The sequence below is a fragment of the Larimichthys crocea genome, chromosome I, assembly GCF_000972845.2.
Source record: "Larimichthys crocea isolate SSNF chromosome I, L_crocea_2.0, whole genome shotgun sequence".
Classification (NCBI taxonomy): Eukaryota; Metazoa; Chordata; class Actinopteri; family Sciaenidae; genus Larimichthys; species Larimichthys crocea.
The window spans coordinates 26,466,783-26,489,134 of NC_040011.1; the positions used below are offsets into that span (position 1 = coordinate 26,466,783).

A 22,352-nucleotide genomic window follows, 5' to 3' on the forward strand; every position below is an offset into this window, starting at 1 on the left:
TCCATCCATTGCAGTCCAGTTAAACACCACTGCAAACTACAACCTCAATCATAAACATATAGTTAAATTAATACCTCTCTGACAGTGCCAACCAAAACTGAACATTATCTGTGTGTAGGGAGAAATTATGACAGAGCTGTTTTATTGGATCACATTATTAGATTGTGCAGGTGTACCTAATAAAGTGGCCAGCAAAGTGAACACTCCAGAAGTAGCAGTGAGACTTACTATCTGTCCATTAATGTTTGCAGATTAAGCGAAACAGAGATGAGGTTGTGTATTCATAAAGTTTCTGAAATTATATTTTCCTCCCTGATGGTACTAAATGTAAAGTGAAGTCAGTAGTCAGTCAGTCAGTTCATCCACTGGGGACTATGAATGTTGGAAGAAAGCCTTTTACATCCAGTAGTAGCCAAAAAGAAGCACACACTATTCGAATTACGCAAAACATTTTTTAATGGCGAGACAAAAAGGAACTGACAGTCAGCCCCTGAGAATGTGTTGTTTAAATTATAAAAAGCAGCGCTCCCCCTCTCTCTCTTCATACCTCTTCCTCGGTGAACAACAGTTCTTTTGATTGTTCATGATCTCCTCCACCTCATGTCAGTGAATCCAGCACTGACCGTTGTTCACGGCTCGGCCTTACAACTGTTTTTTCTGACAAAGACGACACACACATTACTACTACTAACAAAAAGAGAGAGAGAGAAGATATATGCCTACCTGGTTTGCAGCTTTCCGTGAAAACACAATAAATAGGAGTTGGAGTGTAGTTGTTAACCATCCTGACTTAACAACTACGGCAGAATAGCTTATTCATTCTTCATAAACTGCTCTGCGAAATTCACCACACATCGATCAAGATATTTTAAACATAAACTGATGAGTTTATAAATAGATACCATAATCTGTTTGTATACCTTAGGCTTAACTGCTAAAGGAGCATCTGTATATCATACTGCTGTACATACATGATGAGCATGTAACACCTCCATTAACATTGCCTTTAATAATGTACAATGACACTATTGACTGCTAGAGAAACGACTGCTTGGGCTTACAACTCTACTGTTTTTTTGTTTGTTTTTTTCTAAATTATCTAGCTGATTCAGATTGGGGAAGCTTTCATCTAACTCGTAGGCTCGTAGCTGTGCTGTACCGTCTATACCACTCGAGGCAGGAAGCATTCACAATATGTACGTTAAGAGAGGGGAACATAAAGCGTGAGCTGGAGGAGAGTTTAAGTTCAGGTTGCTGCAGAACTGGAAGTCCGTTTGCATTAAGGCAGATAGATGTGTAAACAGTCCTGGCTTTGAACCGGTTGTCTCTCTCTCTCAGTGTGTATATGCACACACACACACAGTGCAGGTATGAGTGTGAGCAGTGTCCCGGGAGTCAAACACTCCCTCACTTTGTGTTGTTGGGCTGAACTCAAAGTTAATGTGCTCTGTCGGCCCATCCTTTCCTTCAACACAGTTCTTGACGATTGTGAGGAAGAGCCCAGAGGAATTGTGCATTCAAAACCACTCGGTCAGCATCTCCAAGCTGTGTTACGGGCTGTACGGTGGGGGCTTCTCATCAGGATGGTTGTGAGGAGGAGAGTAACGAGGAGGGACCATTGTGGGCCACAGGTGGCTGGCTCCAGACTGGGAGTCATCTGACAAGCCTGAGGAGTCGGGAAACATGTAGGAGCCCTGCAGGAGAGGCCAAACATGGATCAGGATCAGATGTTAACGAGCTACTGAATATATTTAGTTAATCATTTTACTAGTTAGCTGTGCAGCACTGAAACACAAAGAACATGAATATTAGTAATATCATGCAGGTCTGAAGAGGCTCTGCACCTGCAGGTCGTAGGCAGTGTAAGGCGGCAGGCAGGGGGCAGTGTTGTAATACGAGTTGAGGGAAGTGGTGGGTGGAGGAGGCTCTGATGGGACCGGAGCTGTGATGGCTTCTGGTTCAGATGTACTCTCCGAGGCAGCAGAGGGAGTCTGACAAGGACATGAAGAACAATGATCAGTCAGAATTTAAGCCCCGTCTCTGCTTTGTTGGTACATCATTCACTTGACCTACCATGTCTTTGAAGCCTCCCAGCACTGCAGCAGTAATGATGCCCAGGAAGAGGGCCACGATGTTGAGGATGGTAGCAGACCATAACAGGTGATAGAGGTGCACCACGTCCTGGCAGCTCTTCACGTCCGTGTATTCATGGTAGCCTCCAATGACCTCAACACGGCTAGCCCAGTGGGTGGGACAGAGAGGGAAACAGCCTACAGTCAAGCCACAAAAGTCACTAATAAAGTTTTTTTTCCAACAGGCTCTGTGAATTTGTATTCAGGGCACGATGAAAAACATACAACAACATGATTTATTTATTCATTTATGGAGATAAATGAGTCTATGTCTGTAAGGGTTCAGAAGACAGACAGAAGATGGTTGGATGGTTGTTTGGTCAGACACATCGAGGACATGCAGAGGAAATGGCACCCTAAACACACAGATTTATGGTGAGTTAATGCAGAAAAACTACATTATTACTTAGGTTCAATCAACACTTATCAAAAAAAAGTAAAAGGAAAAAAAAGTCATGAATTTATTATCAACGGCCGATATGCTTCTAGAAAAAAAAGGGACCTACTTCCAAATCATGGATGATTTCCTAAACTTTTTCAAAACATCTTTATTCTGAAGGCCCATAAGAGGATGTTCTCTGAAACAAAGGTTAAAAAGAAAAAGAAACTTGTTCTAATACATTCAACGCAGTTGCAGTGCAAAAGAATCTCCCACAAAAATGGCACAATGTTACACATAAAACATCCAAACAATCAAAGCGACACAGCAAAGCAAGTAGCCGCTGATTAAGAGCTCTGTGCCTCGACCGCTCGGTGTACTCACTTCCCACAGTTGTAGAGGTCGCAGCAGTAGCAGGTGTTGCTCTTCACGCGCAGGTTACAGGAAGACCGCGATGATGTCGGATGACAGGGCACCTGGGAGGTCACAAATTATTTGATAGTCTCTTCACTTTGTGTTGACTTCTGGCTCCTAACTGTAACTATACAACTTACAGACGAGGATCAAACACACACACACACACACACTGAAGATGAATTTACCCTATTTCTGTGAACAGAGAGTGAAACGTGTTTCTTACATCGCGCTCAGATGCAGTCTCACTGAAGTGATAGTCACAGCGACCAGCATACAGAGGCTTGAGGTCCTGCGGTGCAATACAACAACATTTATTACACACTGAAGGAAGTCATACTTGATTTATGCTGCATGATTAATGAATCATCACCAGCTAATTGATGAGGCAAACTTTGGATCCAGTTGTCATGATTAGTTTGTTTCTGGGTAAAATACAATGAAGCTGACATGTGTAGTCTTGCTGTGTGTGCTATAACTGATGAAAGTAATTAACTGGGAGCAAATAACAAGTAACTTACTGTAAAAGTCTTTTTACTGTGTTTTTATTTACAGTAAAATCATGTAAAGGTAAAAGAAAACAGAGTAATTACATGGTAATGGTGCTTTATCTCTTAAATAAAACACAGTAATTTCCAAGTACTGTATTTAGTTAACCAATTATTTATCATGAAAAATCACTACTGGCAGCAGGATGGCCAGCCAATTATTTTTTATAATGACAAAAGCAACACAAAGTGAGAAAATATGGAGGTAAATCAGTGTAATTCTCTTTCTGTTGTGAACTGATGAGATTTATCTGCTCTCCTAGAAACATCAGTCATCTAAACAGCGATGAAAATAAACTATCATTTAATAATGAAACATAAACATCATAATAATCCCATTCACAAACCTATGCAATAACAGCAAGCTTGAGAGAAATACATTTTTTATACAATCCCTGTAAATAAATATATTTCTCTTATATTATTCTCTGGGTGCTCCAAACAAACAGGTGTCAAATGTCAGAAACATGACCTGTGAATACGAAACCTTTGACTGGATATCGCACATAATGATGTTCGATGATGATGTTGTAATTGACTATAAAAATCATAACTGTTTGCTAATCTGCATTTAACTGTGCAGACCTGCATTCGGTGTAATGTATAGGGCTTCAGCTAATGGTTATCTTCATTGTTGATTAAGCTCTCGGTTGTTTTCCTAATGAATCGTTCAGTTGTTTGGACTAGAAAATGACAGAAAAGTTCAAGATGATGTCCTCAAATGTCTTGTTTTCTCCACAACCCAAAGATGTTCAGTTTATTGTCACTGTGTAGTTAAAGCAAGATTGTATTGTCGTTCCAAAAATGGGATGTATTTCTTATTGATTTGTAGATAAATGTAACAAACAAACAGAAAACTGACGACCTATATCTCACTATCTGACAGCGTCATCATCTCGACTCTCTTTCATTCAACAGTGCACATCTTTGTAGTTTAGTACAAAAGATTCTCCCTTTTCCATTTTACTGACACCGCTGGCAAACAAAAACTTGCTAATGGTCCTCATCTCCCTTTTCACTCAGCCATAATGTATTTAGGCATAATTGTTTTAAGAGTGCATTAGTGGTTATTTATTGTTTTATTTACTTTGCATAATGGAGAACGATCTCCCTCTACCACAAAATATATTCTCACTGAGGAGAGCGCAGCAGCTGCTACAGCCTGCCATATGTAAGCGATGCCCTTGCGGAAGGGCATATGTTTTAATATATGTCTAATGCAAACAGAGTACTGTATATAGAACTTTAATGGGGCTGGCATTGATTAATAAGCTCCGGTGTTATCCATCCATTCATAATTTATTAGTTTAGTTAAATAAATAGAAGCTTCAGTGATACTTACAATGTGCCTCGCAGCAAAAACTCCATCGACAATAGCACAGCAGAAGGCAGCCACCACTCCGAAACTGATGAAGACGATAGACGCCACTAACTGTGAAAGAAACCAGAGGAGCATCGGCTTCATCACTCTTCATCGTGCTATAATGACTTTGTTTTTACAGACGACTGTAAACCTCCTGTAAACATGCACTATTTTGATGTTTAATTGCTTCCTGTCACCACTTTTGTATTGGGTTACGTCTTCGACACTAACCATGCTGCACATGTGCTTCCCTTCTGAGAATGAATAGCTCTGAATGGGATGAGGGTGGAGGGGGGCTGTGGGCCGGATAAAGGAGAACAGTGACAGAGTGCAGTGGTTGTCACCTAGCTCCAGTGGTGTTTGGGGCTGGCACGGCGCCCGGGTCTTTATGGGCACTGCAACCTCTTAATTCTCCCATTGGCCTGACTCTCCTCCTTTCACTCCTCAATGAAAGGCAGCATGTATTCAATTACACATCACCCCACCCTGTCTGCGGCCACCCCGGCTCACAGGAGGGAGGCAGTGCAAAGTGACGCAACAGATCCAACAGCTAGAGATAATAGAGATTTATGCCTGTGCCAAGATTTCTACAACATGGTCCTGATGTTATCCTCTATCAACACATCCATTATTCTGTTTGAAAGATGTCTGTATTGACGTATTTGTCCTCCTCTTCTCGCAGGGAAATCTATGCACCACTTGGGATTTAGCAACATTTGAGTATGATGACAGTTGTATGGTTGTTTGCTCACACTGCAAGGCCACTGTTAATCAAATATGCATCAATCCACACCCACACAGTCCTGATGAAGCAACAAATAATATCTGTTTTCCAAACTTTAAATTGTTACACATTTAGAATATTTGACACTGTACAGGAATACTTAAGATTTGAAACAAAGCTTAAACATCGAGCTCTTCAAACAGGTTTGTAGAAGATCGTTTATGACCACTACGGGCACATATGGATATATATATATATATAAACAAATCCAGGTTTTGTGTGTGGAGTAGAATGATGAAAAACGGAAAAAAAGCACCTACATGTATCAACAATATCTCTCCATCGATGCACACTTTGGCTTTATATAACTCACAACTTATTGATGATCGGGAGGTGGAAAAAGAAGCTCCTCTTGCACAGTTTGACGCTGGTTTCTGCTAAGTGAAGTTAAATCACAGTAACATTTCCTATCAAATACGTTTGACTTTACTTTCATTTATTTACAAGAATGAAATTATATATAAGATTCTTCCTGTTACCGAACTGGAAATTTGGGTTGAAGATTAAAAAAAATCTTTTAATTATTGATTCATCTGCTGATCCATTAAAATGTCACATTTCCCCATTTCAAGATATGTTTTGTCCAACCTAAATATATTCAGTTTACTGTCAGAGAAGACTAATAAAAACCTGTAAATACTCCATATTATATTACATTCAAGAGACTGGAAGCAGTGAATTATATTAAATGAATGACTGAATGAAGGTTAATCTTCTATTGATCAGCTAATCATTTCAGCTCTACTGAAAATGTAATAACATCAAATTTATGTGCTCCTAACACCCCAAACCATAAATAATGTCAACATGTTTTCTATCATATGACATTTTATGGCAAATGACAAATCAGAGGCCATGTGGAGTAACATGTCATAGCTCAGTTAGTCATGGTACGCACACACCAACTTTGACTGCAGGCATTTAAACTCTGCTGCATTCTGGGTAAAGGTGTCCTGGTACAAACTCATTCTTCATTTCAGTCTTGACAGACCCTACCCAGCACTTCTCACATGTTCCTATCATCTGCAGTTTCCTTCCCCACATTCCAGTATGGACATCTGTCCTCCTCCACTTACACTATTTCTATTTCTGGCTACATCTCCCTTGAAGCCCAGGATACTTGCTCTGATACACAAACCTCCTCAGTCCATGTGGGACTCACGGTCTGGATTAGGACTGTCTATTGTCACATTAACGACATAATCAAGCTGTCGTAAGGTAATTGGGACTGATACGCAGTTTAATGACGGTGCTCTGTGACTATGGAGACGAGGAGACATCAAGCACTGAAAGTGATCTCAATGCACAGAGGTAATATAAATCCTCTTACCATCTGCCGCTTGTTCTCTATCAAATGAGCGCCGATAATTCCCAGAAAAGAGCCAAAGCCCAGCTGAAAACAGAGAAAATAGCTGTTAGGACGTTTATCTAATTTGACTACAAAGATTTGGTTTCATAGCACAGCAGGATAAGTCGAGTATTAAGTGCTTAGCGGCGTGTTTACAATATCAACTTTTCACTTTTGTAGATAAACAAAAAACATAATTTACTCTAATTTGTTGGATTAGTTTCTCTCAGTGTCTTGATGTTCTCTCAGTGTAATTTCTTGTCTGTAAATTCTATTATATGTGACTGATTTATGAGTGTGATGAATTTGAGGTTAACGTCAGTGGAAGCATCTTTCTGAAATATGTCATACCGTGGCTGCTTTCCTGGCAGCTCTTTGTGTACAAGGTATGCTGAAAGCCAAGTGCTGTGAAGAAAATACATTTATGGGCTGAGACACTTTACCTCACTCAGCCTTTAATGACAATGATGCTGAATAATGAATGTGGGGAAAATTCACCCCTCAGAGACCTTCAGTAATTATGTTCATCAGAGTCCAGGAGCGGGAAGAGCCCACTTCACTCACACCTCACTTCTTATGAACTCTGACAGCGAACAGACCTGCTGTGCTGTGCTGTGCTGTGCCATTTGCAGGTGTGAATGTGCACTCACAATGACTCCTGGGTAGTAGCCGCCCACTGTGATGTTCTGCGTCCTGGTTGTCGCTGCAAGGCCAAAGATGAGGATGAGCACAGATACAATGAGCAGCAGCACTGTCACTATTATAGATTTCCTCTTCCTCCTCTTAAAGGAGCCTGCAAAAGACAAACAAATGAGGAAACATAAGCACATGCGTCATTGGGGAAGTGATGAAGAAGAAATTAAAATTAAATTCATTCATTCATTCATTGGGACCATGTACAGTATTAAACATAAACGATTACATTTAATGTACTGCACCAGAGTTATCTTACAGCTACTTTTCATCTGCAGTCCCTTTGGCAGACACAGTTAAAACATATTACAGCACAATAACAAACAGTACAAAGCAAAAAACACACAGGACACATAATACAAAATACAAAGTTACACACAATAGCACATAACATACACCCACAATGTCAGTGGCTAAAGAGCTGAGTATCCTTTAGCAGACTTTTTAATTTGGTTTTAAATGTACTGATGGAGCTGCAGCTCTTTATATCGTCAGGTAGGTCATTCCACTGAGTTGTGACTTTCACAGAGAAGGCTGCCCAAATGCAGAGCGACGAAATGGCATGGTACAATCTCGTACAGAGGATATTCTGGAGGATCTAATAGAGCTTACTGAGCGAGTATACAGAAAGTCACGTAGTGGAGGAGGAAAATAATCTAAAATTCTCAAAGCTCAGTAAATTGTATTTTTCCAGTACCCCACAGTGATGGAAATGCATTTTAGAGTTTGTTTGTATATGGATTCAAGAGGTCTTATGGTTGTTTCTCCAGCCTGCCCCCAACATGTAATACAATAAGACATATGGGAAAGAATCATAGCATGCATAAATATCTTGGCTGTGTCCAAAGAGAGACGGTTTCTAATATGTCTAAAATTTGCTAAGTTGGACGTTTTAACTGTTTTTTTAACATGTTTCTTAAAGTTCAAATTTGGATCCAGTGTTACACCAAGATATTTAAAATCAGTGACTATGTCAATCCTTTCACCTTTAATGAGGATATCAGCATTAGGAGGTTATACCATGGTTTTGGACAAAAACATACCCTTTGTCTTGTTTACATTTAGACTCTGACATGATTGATCAAGCCGCTGTGTGATCCTTTCCAACGCAACTGTTAGCTTAGCAGCTGCTAACTCAGCTGTTTTTGCATGTGTGCACACAACAGTGACATCTGCATACATTTGCAGTTCTACATCATGACACTGTTGAGGGAGATCATTGATATATAGGCTAAATAAAAAGGGGACCTAACACTGACCCTTGTGGAACACCCATTGTGCACTTCATGTTACTGGACAGTGCGTCACAATCTTTAACACTTTGTATCCTATTACATAAATATGAAGACATCCATGCCAGTGCTCTAGATGAGAAGTTAAATTTGGAAAGTTTTTAGTATTAAAACATCATGATTGACTGCGTCGAAAGCTTTACGCAGATCTAAAAATACAGCACCAACTACTCCTCCTTTATCAAGCCTTGATTTAATTTGCTCTATTAAATGCAAGGTAGCAGTTTCGGTGGAATGATTTGCTCTAAAGCCAAATTGCATACGATGTAGACCAAAGTTGCTTGTATTAATGTTGTCAGTTGTTCAATGACAACTTTCTCTTTCTGGTAGTATACTTATTGGTCTGTAGTTACTGGCTTCAAGGCGGTCTTCAGATTTAAAAATAGGTGTGACAATGGCACATTTCCAGTCATCAGGAAAGAAATTGTGTTTAGACAAGTTAATTAAATGAGCAATGGGTTGAGTTAAAATATCTTTGTATGATTTAACAAAGATGGTGTCAAATTGGAAAGCATCTCTACTTTTTGAGCTTTTTAAGGAGCTCATGATTTTGGTTACTTGTAACTCATTAGTCTCTATCAGCTTGAAAACCTGGCCTGTAGCATCTATAGGAACAATATCCAGTTTCCTTTTTGTAAATTATTTTCCTAGCTCATATACAGACTCAAGAAAAAGATTATTTAAGACAGAAGCAACAGTAAGGTGATCTTCAATTAACTTTCCCTTACGTAGAGTTTGAAATCTCCTAAAAAATGTGGGTCCCTCCTTGTGAGATTATCGATGTTTTTCCAGATCAACTGTTGCCTTATTCAATATATTGAGATAAAAACGAGTTAGCTTCTCTTAGAAGACGAGGCAAGCAATAAAGTGGAAGTAGATGAAGAGTGTGTATCTTTATGCAAGAAAAACAAATCAACGTTAAAGGGCATCCAAACCTGTGCACAGGACGATTTATGGATTTAATTTAAATGAGATACAATCTTTAATTTATTATTTAACACTGTCAGTTTGTTGTTACTTGTTGTACACATTCATACGTACAGGGAAAGTAATGAAGCTCAGTTCAAAGTGCAGGGCAGTATTCTGAGACACTATAATACTAGGTAGCTCTAAAAATAACTTACGTACGTTGCTCATGATGGAAGAGAAACCCAGCCTTGTGGACAAACAGTCAGCAAAACATGTTTTCTTTTAAATTGCAGATGATTCGGTTAAACGGGAAAATGTGACATACTTCTACCACAAAGTACATACAAGAATCATACCTACCAGTAAGAAATTGTTGTTACATTTATACTTAAGAGGCTGTTAATTAACAAAAACGTCAATTAAAGGGCATCCTGGACATCTAGCACTTTGATTTGTCATGGTTCTGGGTTTCTTGCTTAATGTTTTACTTTGTTATTCAGCCCTCTCCTTGTGTCTATACCTTAATTTCCTGCCTTTGTGTGCGTCCTGCCAGTTTTGATGATCTGTTCCAACCTGATGAGTTTCACCTGTGTCTTGTTATCCCGCCTTTACTTGTGTGTTTATTTCCTGTGTTTCACTGTTAACGGACCGTTTTCACAGCAGCCATTTTGACATGAAATAGTAAGGTCAACCCAGGGGTCTCCAATCATACTAATTAAGGTTTGACTTTAATTCGTATCATTGCTGACACCTGTGTTTACTGTTTCATGTCAAAATGGCTGCTCTGAAAAAAAGTCAATTTATCGTTGTTACCACATTTGAAGCGTGTCAGCTCATCCCCAGTGTGTTTTCCTGGATACTGTCTTGCTCCTTTAGTTTTGTTTGCCCATATTCCATGCTTTCCTGCCTCATGATCCTGTAAGCCTTTTTCTTAATAAATCATTTACCTGCACTGGCGTCTCACTGGCATTTTAGGTCCTTCCCTTTGTGTTCTCTGTTTCCCCGCTTGCATAATCGTGACACAATCTCAATGTAACCACTTTAAGTCTGACGACCTTGTTACCTGCCATTCAGTTTATTCTATTTCTTTCTCACCTTATATCCACTCAGCTCTCTGTATGATGTCAAATAAAAGGCATAAAAAGGGGCCAATACATTTACAGGCACTTCACTTTATATATAATGCATCCTGTGTGTTACAGCGAGTGTGAGTAGGCCAGGTAACTGGATACTGTATATTTGTAAAGAGGAGTTTTCATCCTGTAGTAAAATTAAACAAGTTAACTTTGCCATTACAGCAAACATTGCTGGAACTTGCCTTGATGAGTTCAGATTAATAATAAAATAATTATTTACATAAGGACATGAAATGTTTTTCAATCTGATTTTAAATACCTTAAAGTGCAAAGGTTTACAAAGACAAATGAGGAGACAGATGGAAAGGAAGGAGTGGCCAGTAATTCAAGTAAAGTGACTATTTTCTCTCATGTGTTTATTTTAGCAGTAGTCGGACTACCGAACCCAAAGTATGACAGAGGTCAGAAGGTCCACCTGCTCCTGGCTGTAATCTACTCCATTTATCTGACCTCCTTCTGTTCAAGTTAGTCCTGCGGTTGTTTAGAAAGCTCACCAAAGCTTGTCAGAGAACAATAGATCATCCAAGTCTGCCTTCTGTTTTATCAATTTGTGGAAACACGAGAGTGGGCAAGCCACAGGCAGACGTCACTGCCACTGAATGCTGATGTTTCATCCTGGAGATCAATAAATTAGTGCTCATCGCTACGCCGCTTTCAGCCAAATATTGTCACCATGGTGACTGCATATTGAACAACACAGCTTCTGAGATGAATGATCATTGATGATGTTTAACTGTAGAGATGACAGTTAAGTGGTGATGAGACTACATTTCCTTTGGGATTGTGTTGATCTTAATTCTCTATTTCCTGGTCTCAGAGGCTAAATTACAATTAACTATGGCTGTTTGGCATCAGTGAAGTTTATGAATGACTCAGTTTATTCCACCATTTCTGTTTTAAACGCAGCATATAAGTTTATTTATTCCACCATTTCTGTTTTAAACGCAGCATATAAGTTTAAGCACAAACATGGTGATACGTTTGATTTCATCAATCACTAAACTGCTCAACTCCTATGTGTAGAAGGTATCTGAGACGACTACAAGTATAGAGCCAAGTACTGTTATTTGACCACAGATTACTCCTCGCAACATTACCACCATGATAAAATGACTCCATCTGTGTGGCATGCCAATATTATAACATGGCCTACAGTGAATGCTGTAATCTGTGACCACTTTGCTCTCTCAAATATTGCCTTACAAGGATCAAGAAGTCGCAAAAGAAGATCCCACCATTTATGCTACAGTACCAGCAGACTGAGTAGAAACAATCTGACACTGCCTTCTGAGATTTACCTGTTTTATGCTGCACTAAAATAAACAGATATATATATATATATTCATATATACATAAATTCATATATACATAAATTCATTTGATTTCCACGCAGCAGCCGAGCATCCTGCCAAAATCAGCCCATCAGCCCATCAGAGCCAAATATCCAGCCTGCTGTGGTTACTCAACGTCGCCGCACCTGCAGTGACGCGCTGCGGCCTGGACCATTAAAAAAAAAAAACAGCCCGGTGATGCAACGAGTGTTTTTGTCTGAGCAAAGAAAAAGGGCCGTTATTTTTCTTTCTTTATAACCGACAGATATAATAAATATGAGCGTTCAAAATATTCATATTACTGTTTAGGAATAATTAAAACACCATCTTCGATGATAGTAATAATAATAAAACGTATTCAGTCAAAACGAGTATATTATTTAATTGTTAAAACCTGCTGCAGACACACCGTTGACCTTGCACACACCTACCAATGCTCGTCTCAGAGAGCGTCAGTCCGCTGGATTGCAGGCTCTGAGCAGGAGGCATGCTGGCTGGAGGATGTTTAACGCAGTCCGCCGGTCTGTCCTCTTGGAAATTAAAAAAAACAAAAAAACAATCACGACTCAGTGTTATTCGCTTTATAAATCGGAGCTGACTGTTCACAATCGTGAGAAAACACAAGCGGCGTGCTCGCTTGCTCTTGCATTCTCCGACAACTGCCCTCCGTCCCCCCGCTGAGACCGAGTCTGTCTCGTTCACATCCCCGCGGCTGTTGATACGTCTGTCGGTCTCTGTCCTCACGGCGTGTCGGTGTAAGGACGGTGGGTCGCTTCTTGCTGGTTGGTTTTATGTGCGCATGTCACACGCGTACTCAAAATACAAGTACTCCCACAGACGTTACTTGTACTCGTGTTAGCAGAGTAACGAGTACTTTTCTCACATATTAATTCCCTTTAAATACTTGATGACCGTCACAACGCCATGTTTGTCATAAACCTGTCACTGCGTGTGAACTTTATGAATCAGACGCAGCTTAAGATAAAAATGCGTTTGGATTTTAAAAAGACGATTAATTAATTAAGCGTATATAAATGTCAACAACAACAACAACAACAACAACAACAACAATAATAATAATAATAATAATAATAATAAATAATTTCACTGAGTGAGTAACTGTAATCTGTAACGGATCACGAGTATGGTGAGGGTTTGCCACCCAGAACAAAGGTAAGAAACTCGGACTGACAGCCTGCTTTACATCACATGTGTTATAAATAATAAATAAGGTTTTAATATGTTTCATGTCTTTTAAATGAACTGCTGTCTGAGTGTCTGACACAGATGTGTGGGTGCAGCAGAGGATCAGAGCCGTGGTCAGGTCAGGCCGACCTGTGAGCGCCACCGTCTGTCAGAGGCACCGCGTTACATTCAGGAGCTGTCGGACATTCAGCCATCAGCAGCAGCACATGGATGATACAACGATGTGCAGGCTCCCATACCTCATATTTGACTTTAGGTAAAAGTATCAGTAGCAGCATTAAAGGCAGAAAACATCAGTCAGATAAGATATGTGACTAAAAATGTAAAGCAACCACAAAATTCAATAAAAGAGATAAAATACTAAATTCCTGAATAGTTAAATATGTTGCCTAAATTGTAAGTTTCTTCATCTGTGAACAGGGCTGTCTATGTTTTTTCAGTGACAAAATAATAAGCAACTAACAAACTAATTCAGGATGCAGTGTTTCTTCTTGTAGGTAAATTAACTTTATTAAATGGATGAATCTTCTGGACCAAGAGACGAGAGAAGTTGAACACACACACACACACACACAGACAACATATTGCTCTTGATGGTTTAACATCAGCGCTGCAGACCAACTTCACATGTTGAAACTCTTTAACCCTTATTTCTCTGAACCTCCTCCATTCAACATTTAAGGTCCCCTTCTGAACCTGACCTGACACTCATCCCGGGGCTACTCATCTGTCTTGTCTGTCAAAATGTCTAACAGATGTGTAAATATCAAACAGATGAATGGATACTTTTACATGGGACATAAAACTTTTGTCGCATTCATCTTAAAACAAATGTGTCCTGACAATTATACTGGATTTCTTCTGTTTGTTTAATTCATTAAAATGTAGAGTGAAATTTGCAGTTGCAATTATAGTAAAAGCACACAAAAAATCCTGGCTACAGCTCTGCACGAGGGCACAGCACAGTAACTTTTACCTTATGCTTAAAACATAAATGATTCTCTCCTGTTGTTCATGAAAATGAAAACACAATGTGACTTCTGTTACAGAAAGGTTGTATGATGAACAAATGTAAAGTTTGTTCAGAAATAGAGAGATTTGATCCCAGGTACTGTGTTCTTGGAATAGCTAACATACTCAAGCAGAGAGCGAATTTCACATCCACAGTGAGTGGGAAGAACATGAGGTTTACAGCAGCTCATTTGTGCCCTGAAGCCCCCCTATAACTGATTACCCCAGCCAGGGAGCCTTCCCTTTACCAATTCAAATATAACCTCTTGTGCAGACACTGCATTATGCAGGCTGTAACCAACAGATGAGATGCAATCAAGACTCTTTAGACTTTTAAATGGGCATACACACTGATCATAAAGTGTCTATTACTCTGCATGGACATGTGCATGAAATGAATGCTTTCATACATGAGCTGCAGAATGTTGTGGTGATTTTTTATTTTTTTTTGCTTTTGTGTGATGAGGCTTAACTTTGGCCTTCACTGTAAAACATACTCGCATAAACACACACATAGAGAGACACACTCACACACACACACACACACACACATGCACGTACAAACAGGAACACGTGCACGTTTTTGCCGCTCAAATCTCAAAGAACAGATTTTTTCCATGACGCAATTTCTCTTTTCATGTAAAAGAAGAAGAGGAGGGGAGAAAAAAATAAAAGAAGAAGAGGAGGGGAGAAAAAAAAAAGTCCCCCCCCCCCTTCTCTCTTCCACTTTTGCATGGGGGTAACAGAGCGTTACGTGACCGGTGTACAGATAGGGTCAGGGGATGAGGACTACTTGAACCTCACCAGAGGGAAGCTTCTGGTGAGCAGTTGAGTCTATGCTGGCGTTGGCAACTGGATTAGTATGCATGCATGTGCAGGGACAATACCTAAGGACGTTGATTTTATTTATGATGCTTTGGTTTCACGTCAAACACACGCACGATTAATAATATATCATAAAAGTTTAGGTGGGATATGTTCTGGTTGTCTTTGCGCGCGTACAGTACGCAGCCAGGCAGTGATTGACAACAGTGTCTTGTGTTGGGATAAGCTATAAATATTGTATTCAGGCTTTGCTTCAGTCTTAGCCCAGCTTAGCAGACAATGGATGATGGTGTGCGTGTGCAGAATGCACTTCAGTGTTCCAAGTCGCTGCCAAAACGTCTCTGGGACCCAAAAAAAAGCACTTTGTATCCCACCCCCAGTTTTTCTCTGTCCAGCGTTCATTCACCATGATGCGCGCCTAGTTGAAGGAGGTTCTCGATACCCGGTCCCCTTTGCGTGCCTAAAACTTTCTAATGAAATCCCCAAACACTTTTTGACAAACATTATTTTTTATTTTTTCCTCCGGGTGTCAAGAGGGTTTATTTTTTCCCGAGATATTAATCCGCGTTTTTATTGAAAAAGAAAACTTCAGGTATGTCAGAACTTTTTTATTGATATATATATATATTTTTATTATTCATTACAGCTACAGTAATTATTTCTTGTGTCTGATCCGGATAGGTGTTGTTGTATAAGTTTTGTTGTACATGTAAAGCTGTGTCGCTTGAAGTAGATGTGGTTGGTATAACAAGTACCTTTTTCTTTTTGAAGAATATGGAGCCCAGTTCCACAGAGGGAGGAGCTGAAGAGACGCTCCCTAAAAATCATCCACCAAGTCTTGTAAGTGCTGAAATTAAATAGAAAACACAACTTTCTAATCACTTTATTCACCCAGTTAAGGCATCTTTAAACTAGCACCGAAGGTTTTTTAATAAACGGCACAGGCATTGACTCAATAATCAAAAGACTTAAAGCTTCTAACAGCGTGTTAAACATGTCACAGCAGATTATTTTAAAGGCCAAAACTCTCACAAATGAAGTGTCCTGTGGTTGCTCTGGGATCTGTGTGTCCTGTCCTGTGGATGCTGAGAGTCAGTGAGTAACATCTGGCTGTCAGAGTGACCCTCCAGCTCTGCTGTGCAGCTGCTGCTCCAAGCAGGAGGGTCCACTCAGAGGAGGTCAGCTCTCCCAACGAGTGCCAGAAAGGTCACCAGCGGGTTTATAATTTGCAGAAACAGGGGACAGGACCAGCAGTGCGATGTTCATTAATATGCAGAGCACTCTCTGGCAGTTTATATCATCGGTCATACTCGGAGCAGAAGGCATGCCATTTTTATTCCTGCAGTGATTTGAAAAGAAAAACAAAAATAGGTCGACTGCAGAACTTAGCAGTTGAGAATATGTGTGGTGAGGGCTTTTTCTCTTCTTCTTTCCACCAGCCTCACAAAGTGATACTCAAACATGGCCAAGAGCTGGAGGAAGAGCAGGAGGAGTTGGCCGAGCACCAGCCTCTAGAGCAGGAAGACCTGAACTTTGAGAGATGGAAGCGCAGGCCGCTACCCAAGAGGACGCTCCATCAGAAAATAGACGACTTGAAGACATACCTGTGGAATGCAGAGACCAACGAATTCATGGGTCGCTCTGGAAAGAGCTGGAGTGAGTTGATGAAGAAAGACGGGTTCTGTGTTGTTGGGTTAAAGGGAGGGATGCTTGGATAAATGCAAAAGTATGTAATGTAAAAAATGTGATGATGTTGAGTGTGTGATGTTGACGGTGAATTTAAGTCGACGTGGTGTTTGAATGTCTTTAAAAGATTTTAAAGGGATATTTGAGAGGGTGAGAAATGTCTCTGCAGTCCAGTGACTCTGCTCACTGTGCTGCGAGTGTGTTTGTGTCCTTATGCTCAATGTTTACATAGGTGCATGGACATTTCAGAGTGTCTCGACAAAAACAGACTGCCTGGGGACGTATTCCCAGCGGGAGCGCGCTGTTCTGGGCCTCGCATTGGCCAGGAATCACATTCCTCCACATCTTACCATGCTCTCCACAGCCTCTTTCCCAAAGCCCTGGCGACCTCATCGCTGAACTTAACATGCTTATAGCCCCTCAGTTGAAGTTAATCACGTAGTGATGCTCTTGTCTTTCTCATTTCTCATCCTTAGAGCTCTCTGCCAAACTGAGCTTTGGTGCAGTGAACTTCTTTTGGCAGACTGGACAAGTTTGTTGAGTCAGAGATGATGGAGCAGCTTCTTGGTTTTTCAGGGGTACTTGCTATGTGACGCTGCTGAGCCCCCTCCCTCAGCTCCACTGTACACAATGGCCACCATAATCCAACTGATTGTAGAGAGAAAACCCAAGAAAAGTGCGTGTTAGTTGCATAAGCTAAAATGTTGGACTAAGAGCTGATTTCAGCTACATAACCAGTGTGTGCACACTTGTGGAGGAGTGGGGCCCATGTGTCTGATGAAGAAAGACCCTGTGTTGAAGTCTGTGCTGTGTGTCCTGTGAGACGAGTGTTTAAGAGAGGACACAATACCAGAGTGGGGTGATTGAGGCTCCTTGGAGCTGGCCGGGCCTCTATGGCTGCAAAAGACCTTCACTACGATAGCAACCGGAGGTTCACTGTGTTCCTGAGTGAAAGGACAGCTGGGAGAATTCTCACTGAGCTCAAACAGAAAGGCCTTTGTGGCTCTGGGGACGCAAGGCTGGCTGCAGCTAGTCTCCTGTGAAATTGCCCACACAGCAAAAGCCATTTAATTTAGGGCACGTTTAGATTGATTACTTACTAATGGACTATTAATTGAAAATTACAAAATAATAGTAAGTCTTTGGGATTTTTCTAACATTACCTCATTATCGTGGCTTTTATGCCAAAACTATTGGTGTTATTTCTCCAAATAATAAAACCGTCCTGATCATGGACAGACAAAAGTGTCCATTCAGATCAGAGAAATGATTCATCGAGAGTTCTCTGTTTTGTAAGCCACTTTTGTGTGAAATATTCACCCTAATAACCCCTTTTTTTTCCACTCCTCTTTCAGGCCTCATCCTTCTCTTCTATGCTGCACTTTATACGTTTCTTGCAGCCATGTTTGGCGGCTGTTTGTTTTGCCTCATGTGGTCTATAAGTCCCTATCATCCAACCTTCAATGATAGAGTGATGCCACCAGGTAAATATAACCCCAAACTCAAACCACTCCACTGCATCCTCCGCAGTGACTCTCCTCTCGTCTCCGCTGTCCTTCTGTCTGTTGCTTCTACTTGAGTCTCAGCACAGTTGACTGTCTCTGCGTCTCCACTGGCAGGTATGACGATGGCCCCACACCTAGAAGGCCACGAGATCGCCTTTAACGCCTCTGATCGCAAATCCTGGAAGAAGTACGCGAGGTCTATGGATGAATATCTCAGATGTGAGTCATTGCCGATTATGATGTTAAAGTTGGATGAGGTCGTTGAGTTTGTTTAAAGTGAATCGGGCATGCAATGAGTTAATCCTCATCTTCACTACCTTTGTCCCCTTTTTCCATTCGGTTTTTGCAGGGCATGCTGGGAAGGGAAGCCTCTTTGTGGGCAGACTGCAGCAATTCAATGAGTTTTTTTTTCATGCCCCGCTTTTGTCAAGCTTCCTTAATCAGAGGCCTGAGTCTGGCAGGGCATTGCTGTAGCAAAGATTTATTTATGCCCTCCTCCCTCACTCATTCTCCCTCCCTCCCTCTCTGCCTCTTTCTCTCTGCCTTCCATTTTCAGCATATAACGATGGCGTTCAGGAGAGGAAGAATATGCGCTGCGCACACAACGGATACTTCATGCAGGACGACTTGGAGGAGAGCTCAGAGCGGAGAGCGTGTCAGTTTAAGAGGTCCTGGTTGGGGGACTGTTCGGGGCTGCAGGACCCCCACTATGGCTACTCTCAGGGAAGGCCATGCGTCCTCCTTCGAATGAACCGGGTAAGATGAGTGTCAGCCACCAAAACCTATAAAACAGTGCATGTTAAAAAAAATGGTGTATATGAGCACAATAAAAACAAACAGGGGAACGTCACGCAGCCTGTCGAAGTTTCACAGTGACTGACATCTTGTGGCCATTTCAGGGAAAGGATGAAGATGCATGAAGTGCAGAACTTTAAGTCTTTGTTAACATACTGACTGATAACTCATGGAGAAAACGTTTGGGCACTTCTTCCTAGAAGTAAACTTTTGCATTTGTTTTTTTCAAAGACATCATCCTGCTGGATTTCAGTCTGAAGTAAAGACGGTGAACAGAATGTACATCCGACTGATGCAGGGCAAAAAATAGCATAGCATGAGAAGTCGTCTACATAGTATTCATATTGGTGCTTGTCTTGATGTTGGACTTCAGTCCATGGAAAACTAAAAATATAGAACCAGAGAGTGATCTTTTTTCTCACTATTTTCTTACTTTTCAATAGATTCTTGGTTACTTACCTGGCCAGGGCAAGCCAGTAAATGTGACTTGTGGAGTAAAGGTAGAGTAACCATCAATAATATCATGCTTTAAAATGTATCTCAGCAATAAGCAACGTGCCATAAAACGTCTTCATCTTTCAGAAAGGACCTCCAGAAGCTTTGGGAGAAATCCAGTATTTTCCTAAAAGCATTTTTGACCTGAAGTACTATCCATACTATGGGAAACTCAGACATGTGAGTGAGAGTTCTATCCTTGAGAATAACTGCTGTGGCATACAGGCATTTAATTTAATTTTTGAATTTATAACCTGTCCTATCCTGTACTATCCTCCAGGTAAACTATTCTTCACCGGTGGTGGCTGTGCGTTTTGCAGGAGTGCAGTACGACACTCACATCCAAGTACAATGCAAACTGAATGGGTACGGCATCATTAATGATTCGCCCACTGACCGCTACCTGGGCAGTGTGACCTTCTCCTTGGACGTCGGAGCATAAGGCAAAGATATCGCTGCAAGCAGGATGCTCCTGTGACAACGAGGCAGGAAAATGTACAAGAAAAAAAAAATGATGTTGAAATATTATTTTCCATGAAATATGTAATTTCCCTTTTCTCCCTTTCACTTAAATATCCATGTCTTCTGCTGTGAAACAAATTCCTCAAGAGGTAGATATTTACTCTTGTGTTTCTGTTGTATCTTTGTATCTTGTGTGTGCTACGGGCACCTGCACCCACAACAAACAATGCTGAGCACAGGACAAGTGCATGGAGTGAGTTACAATTCAATACCTGATATTTTGTAATGATTAGCGAGATTAATCAAACTAAATTACACTCTGCCCATTAGTTTAGCATTTTCTGGCTATGCAAATCCAATTATGACTTTAAAACATTAATAGGCAATTAGAAATATTGTTTTATCAGGTTAGATTATGGTTTTGTGCACACATTGTTTTGTGTGATAAAGTGTACTAATTTGTTTTGCATTATATTTTTCAAACATGTATATTGTAAGAATTCAAAGAACTATCATGCAGACACTGAAAGCAGGACTTGTACTGTACTCACACAGTAAAAAAAAAAAAGAGATATTAAATGACTGCAAATACGCTATTACTATATTTTTTGTCAAATAGAGCAGTATTATACATTTATGATAAAGCATCACAAGCCACTTCTTTGCCTTCTTTTGTAAAAACATTTGCTTTTGAAAATGAAATACTACACAAGACTGATCAATAAAGAGACATACTGTACTGTGAAATAGTTTGTGAAAGCTCTGTACCATTTAAAAAAGAAACTATTTTGTGATAGTATTAATCCTGCCTCAACTGTGCTACTAAACCTGGTATCACTGTTGTATTTATTCCTATGATAGTTCTTATAATAAATACAATGTTCTGGTATGTACTGCAAGTTTTCTTCCACTAATAGTCGAGTAGTAAATATTTTAACAGAATCTCTCAGCACATCTAAACTGTAACTTTTAGACGTACTAGTAATAATAGAAATAGAAATAATAGTACATTCATATACTATACTGATTTGTCTGGAGGTAAATGGTGACATCCTTTAAATTTATGATTGGTGGAGTTCTTATGCAGCACTACTCCTCCCATATAAGTGAATTTCTGCTACACGCAAACTTAAAATATATCCTTATACAGTCATGCTAGAGGCTCAGTGTGCTTATATTTAGGCATTGTTAAATTCATAAGCTTGTTTGCATGCTGACATTTGCAGAAAAGCAGTAAACACGAACACTTCAGGGAGAGACCATCAATAAAAGATGATCTTATCATCTTACCATCTCAGCTTCATGATGGGTATGTCATTAAATTTACAGATAACTGGACATAAAGAATCAACAATGGTATTTTATGGAAATACATCTAATTAATCATCCATTTCACACTAAACCACAAAATAGAGATAGAGATAGAGATGTAGGCTTGAGTTGATTTGAGTCACCATTTTTATGATTTGCAACATGACTTGGGCGGCATAGTGTTGCAGTGGTTAGCACTGTTGCCTCACAGCGAGATGGTTCTTGGTTCAAACCTCAGCTGGGAGTTTGCAGAGCGGGTTCTCTCTAGTTATTTTGGCTTCCTCTTTCAGTCCAAAAACATGCATTTAACAGGTTAACTGGTGACTCTACATTGGCCATAGGTGTAAATGTGAGTGTGAATAGTTGTTTGTCTCTACGTCACGCTCGGCCGTTAAAAGAATGACAGTCATACAAAACAAGAACGAAACTTTATTTAATTTGTTCCCCGCTTGTGTTAAACAAGCTCATCATATCACATTCTTCATCAGATGGAGACAAGCTTCAAGCAAGCAATTCAGAGGTGCACAACAGAAAGGCACGAAACCGTCATGGGGGGGGAGTGACCGAATGTAGAGAAGTGATGATCGTATGAATGAAACGGTGTGAAGTCAGAAATATTACTCATGGTTTTCATACTTGAACTGCTCATGCGGTTGAGTTACTGTACTATCACATGGAGGGTAATGTAGTGATCTCACTCGAGAACAAATGAACGTACATTCAGCCA

The 22,352-nt window shown here is 40.3% G+C and overlaps 2 protein-coding genes across 5 annotated transcripts; one reads left to right on the forward strand and one right to left on the reverse strand.

The window, feature by feature from the left end:
• Positions 1–651: 651 nt before the first annotated feature.
• tmem255a (transmembrane protein 255A) lies at positions 652–13,118 on the reverse strand. 4 transcript variants are annotated; one of them, XM_027286436.1, is made up of 10 exons: positions 12,761–13,118; positions 7,619–7,761; positions 6,951–7,013; positions 4,816–4,905; positions 3,152–3,217; positions 2,896–2,987; positions 2,639–2,710; positions 2,074–2,242; positions 1,845–1,991; positions 652–1,694 (listed from the first exon to the last, which is right to left on the reverse strand). In XM_027286436.1, exons 1-10 carry the CDS (start codon positions 12,816–12,818, stop codon positions 1,551–1,553), a joined length of 1,044 nt encoding a protein of 347 aa, XP_027142237.1. In that variant the 5' UTR covers positions 12,819–13,118; the 3' UTR covers positions 652–1,550. The 4 variants fall into 4 exon arrangements, with proteins under 4 accessions (XP_027142237.1, XP_027142244.1, XP_027142255.1 ...); XM_027286443.1 differs by having other exon boundaries at positions 2,074–2,236; positions 12,761–13,117; XM_027286454.1 differs by lacking the exon at positions 2,639–2,710 and having other exon boundaries at positions 2,074–2,236; positions 12,761–13,116.
• Positions 13,119–15,748: 2,630 nt separating this feature from the next.
• Positions 15,749–21,061, forward strand: atp1b4 (ATPase Na+/K+ transporting subunit beta 4). Its single transcript, XM_027281392.1, has 9 exons — positions 15,749–15,963; positions 16,143–16,211; positions 16,811–17,027; positions 18,413–18,541; positions 18,677–18,781; positions 19,119–19,318; positions 19,801–19,857; positions 19,940–20,032; positions 20,133–21,061. Exons 2-9 carry the CDS (start codon positions 16,146–16,148, stop codon positions 20,292–20,294), a joined length of 1,029 nt encoding a protein of 342 aa, XP_027137193.1. The 5' UTR covers positions 15,749–15,963; positions 16,143–16,145; the 3' UTR covers positions 20,295–21,061.
• Positions 21,062–22,352: the final 1,291 nt, after the last annotated feature.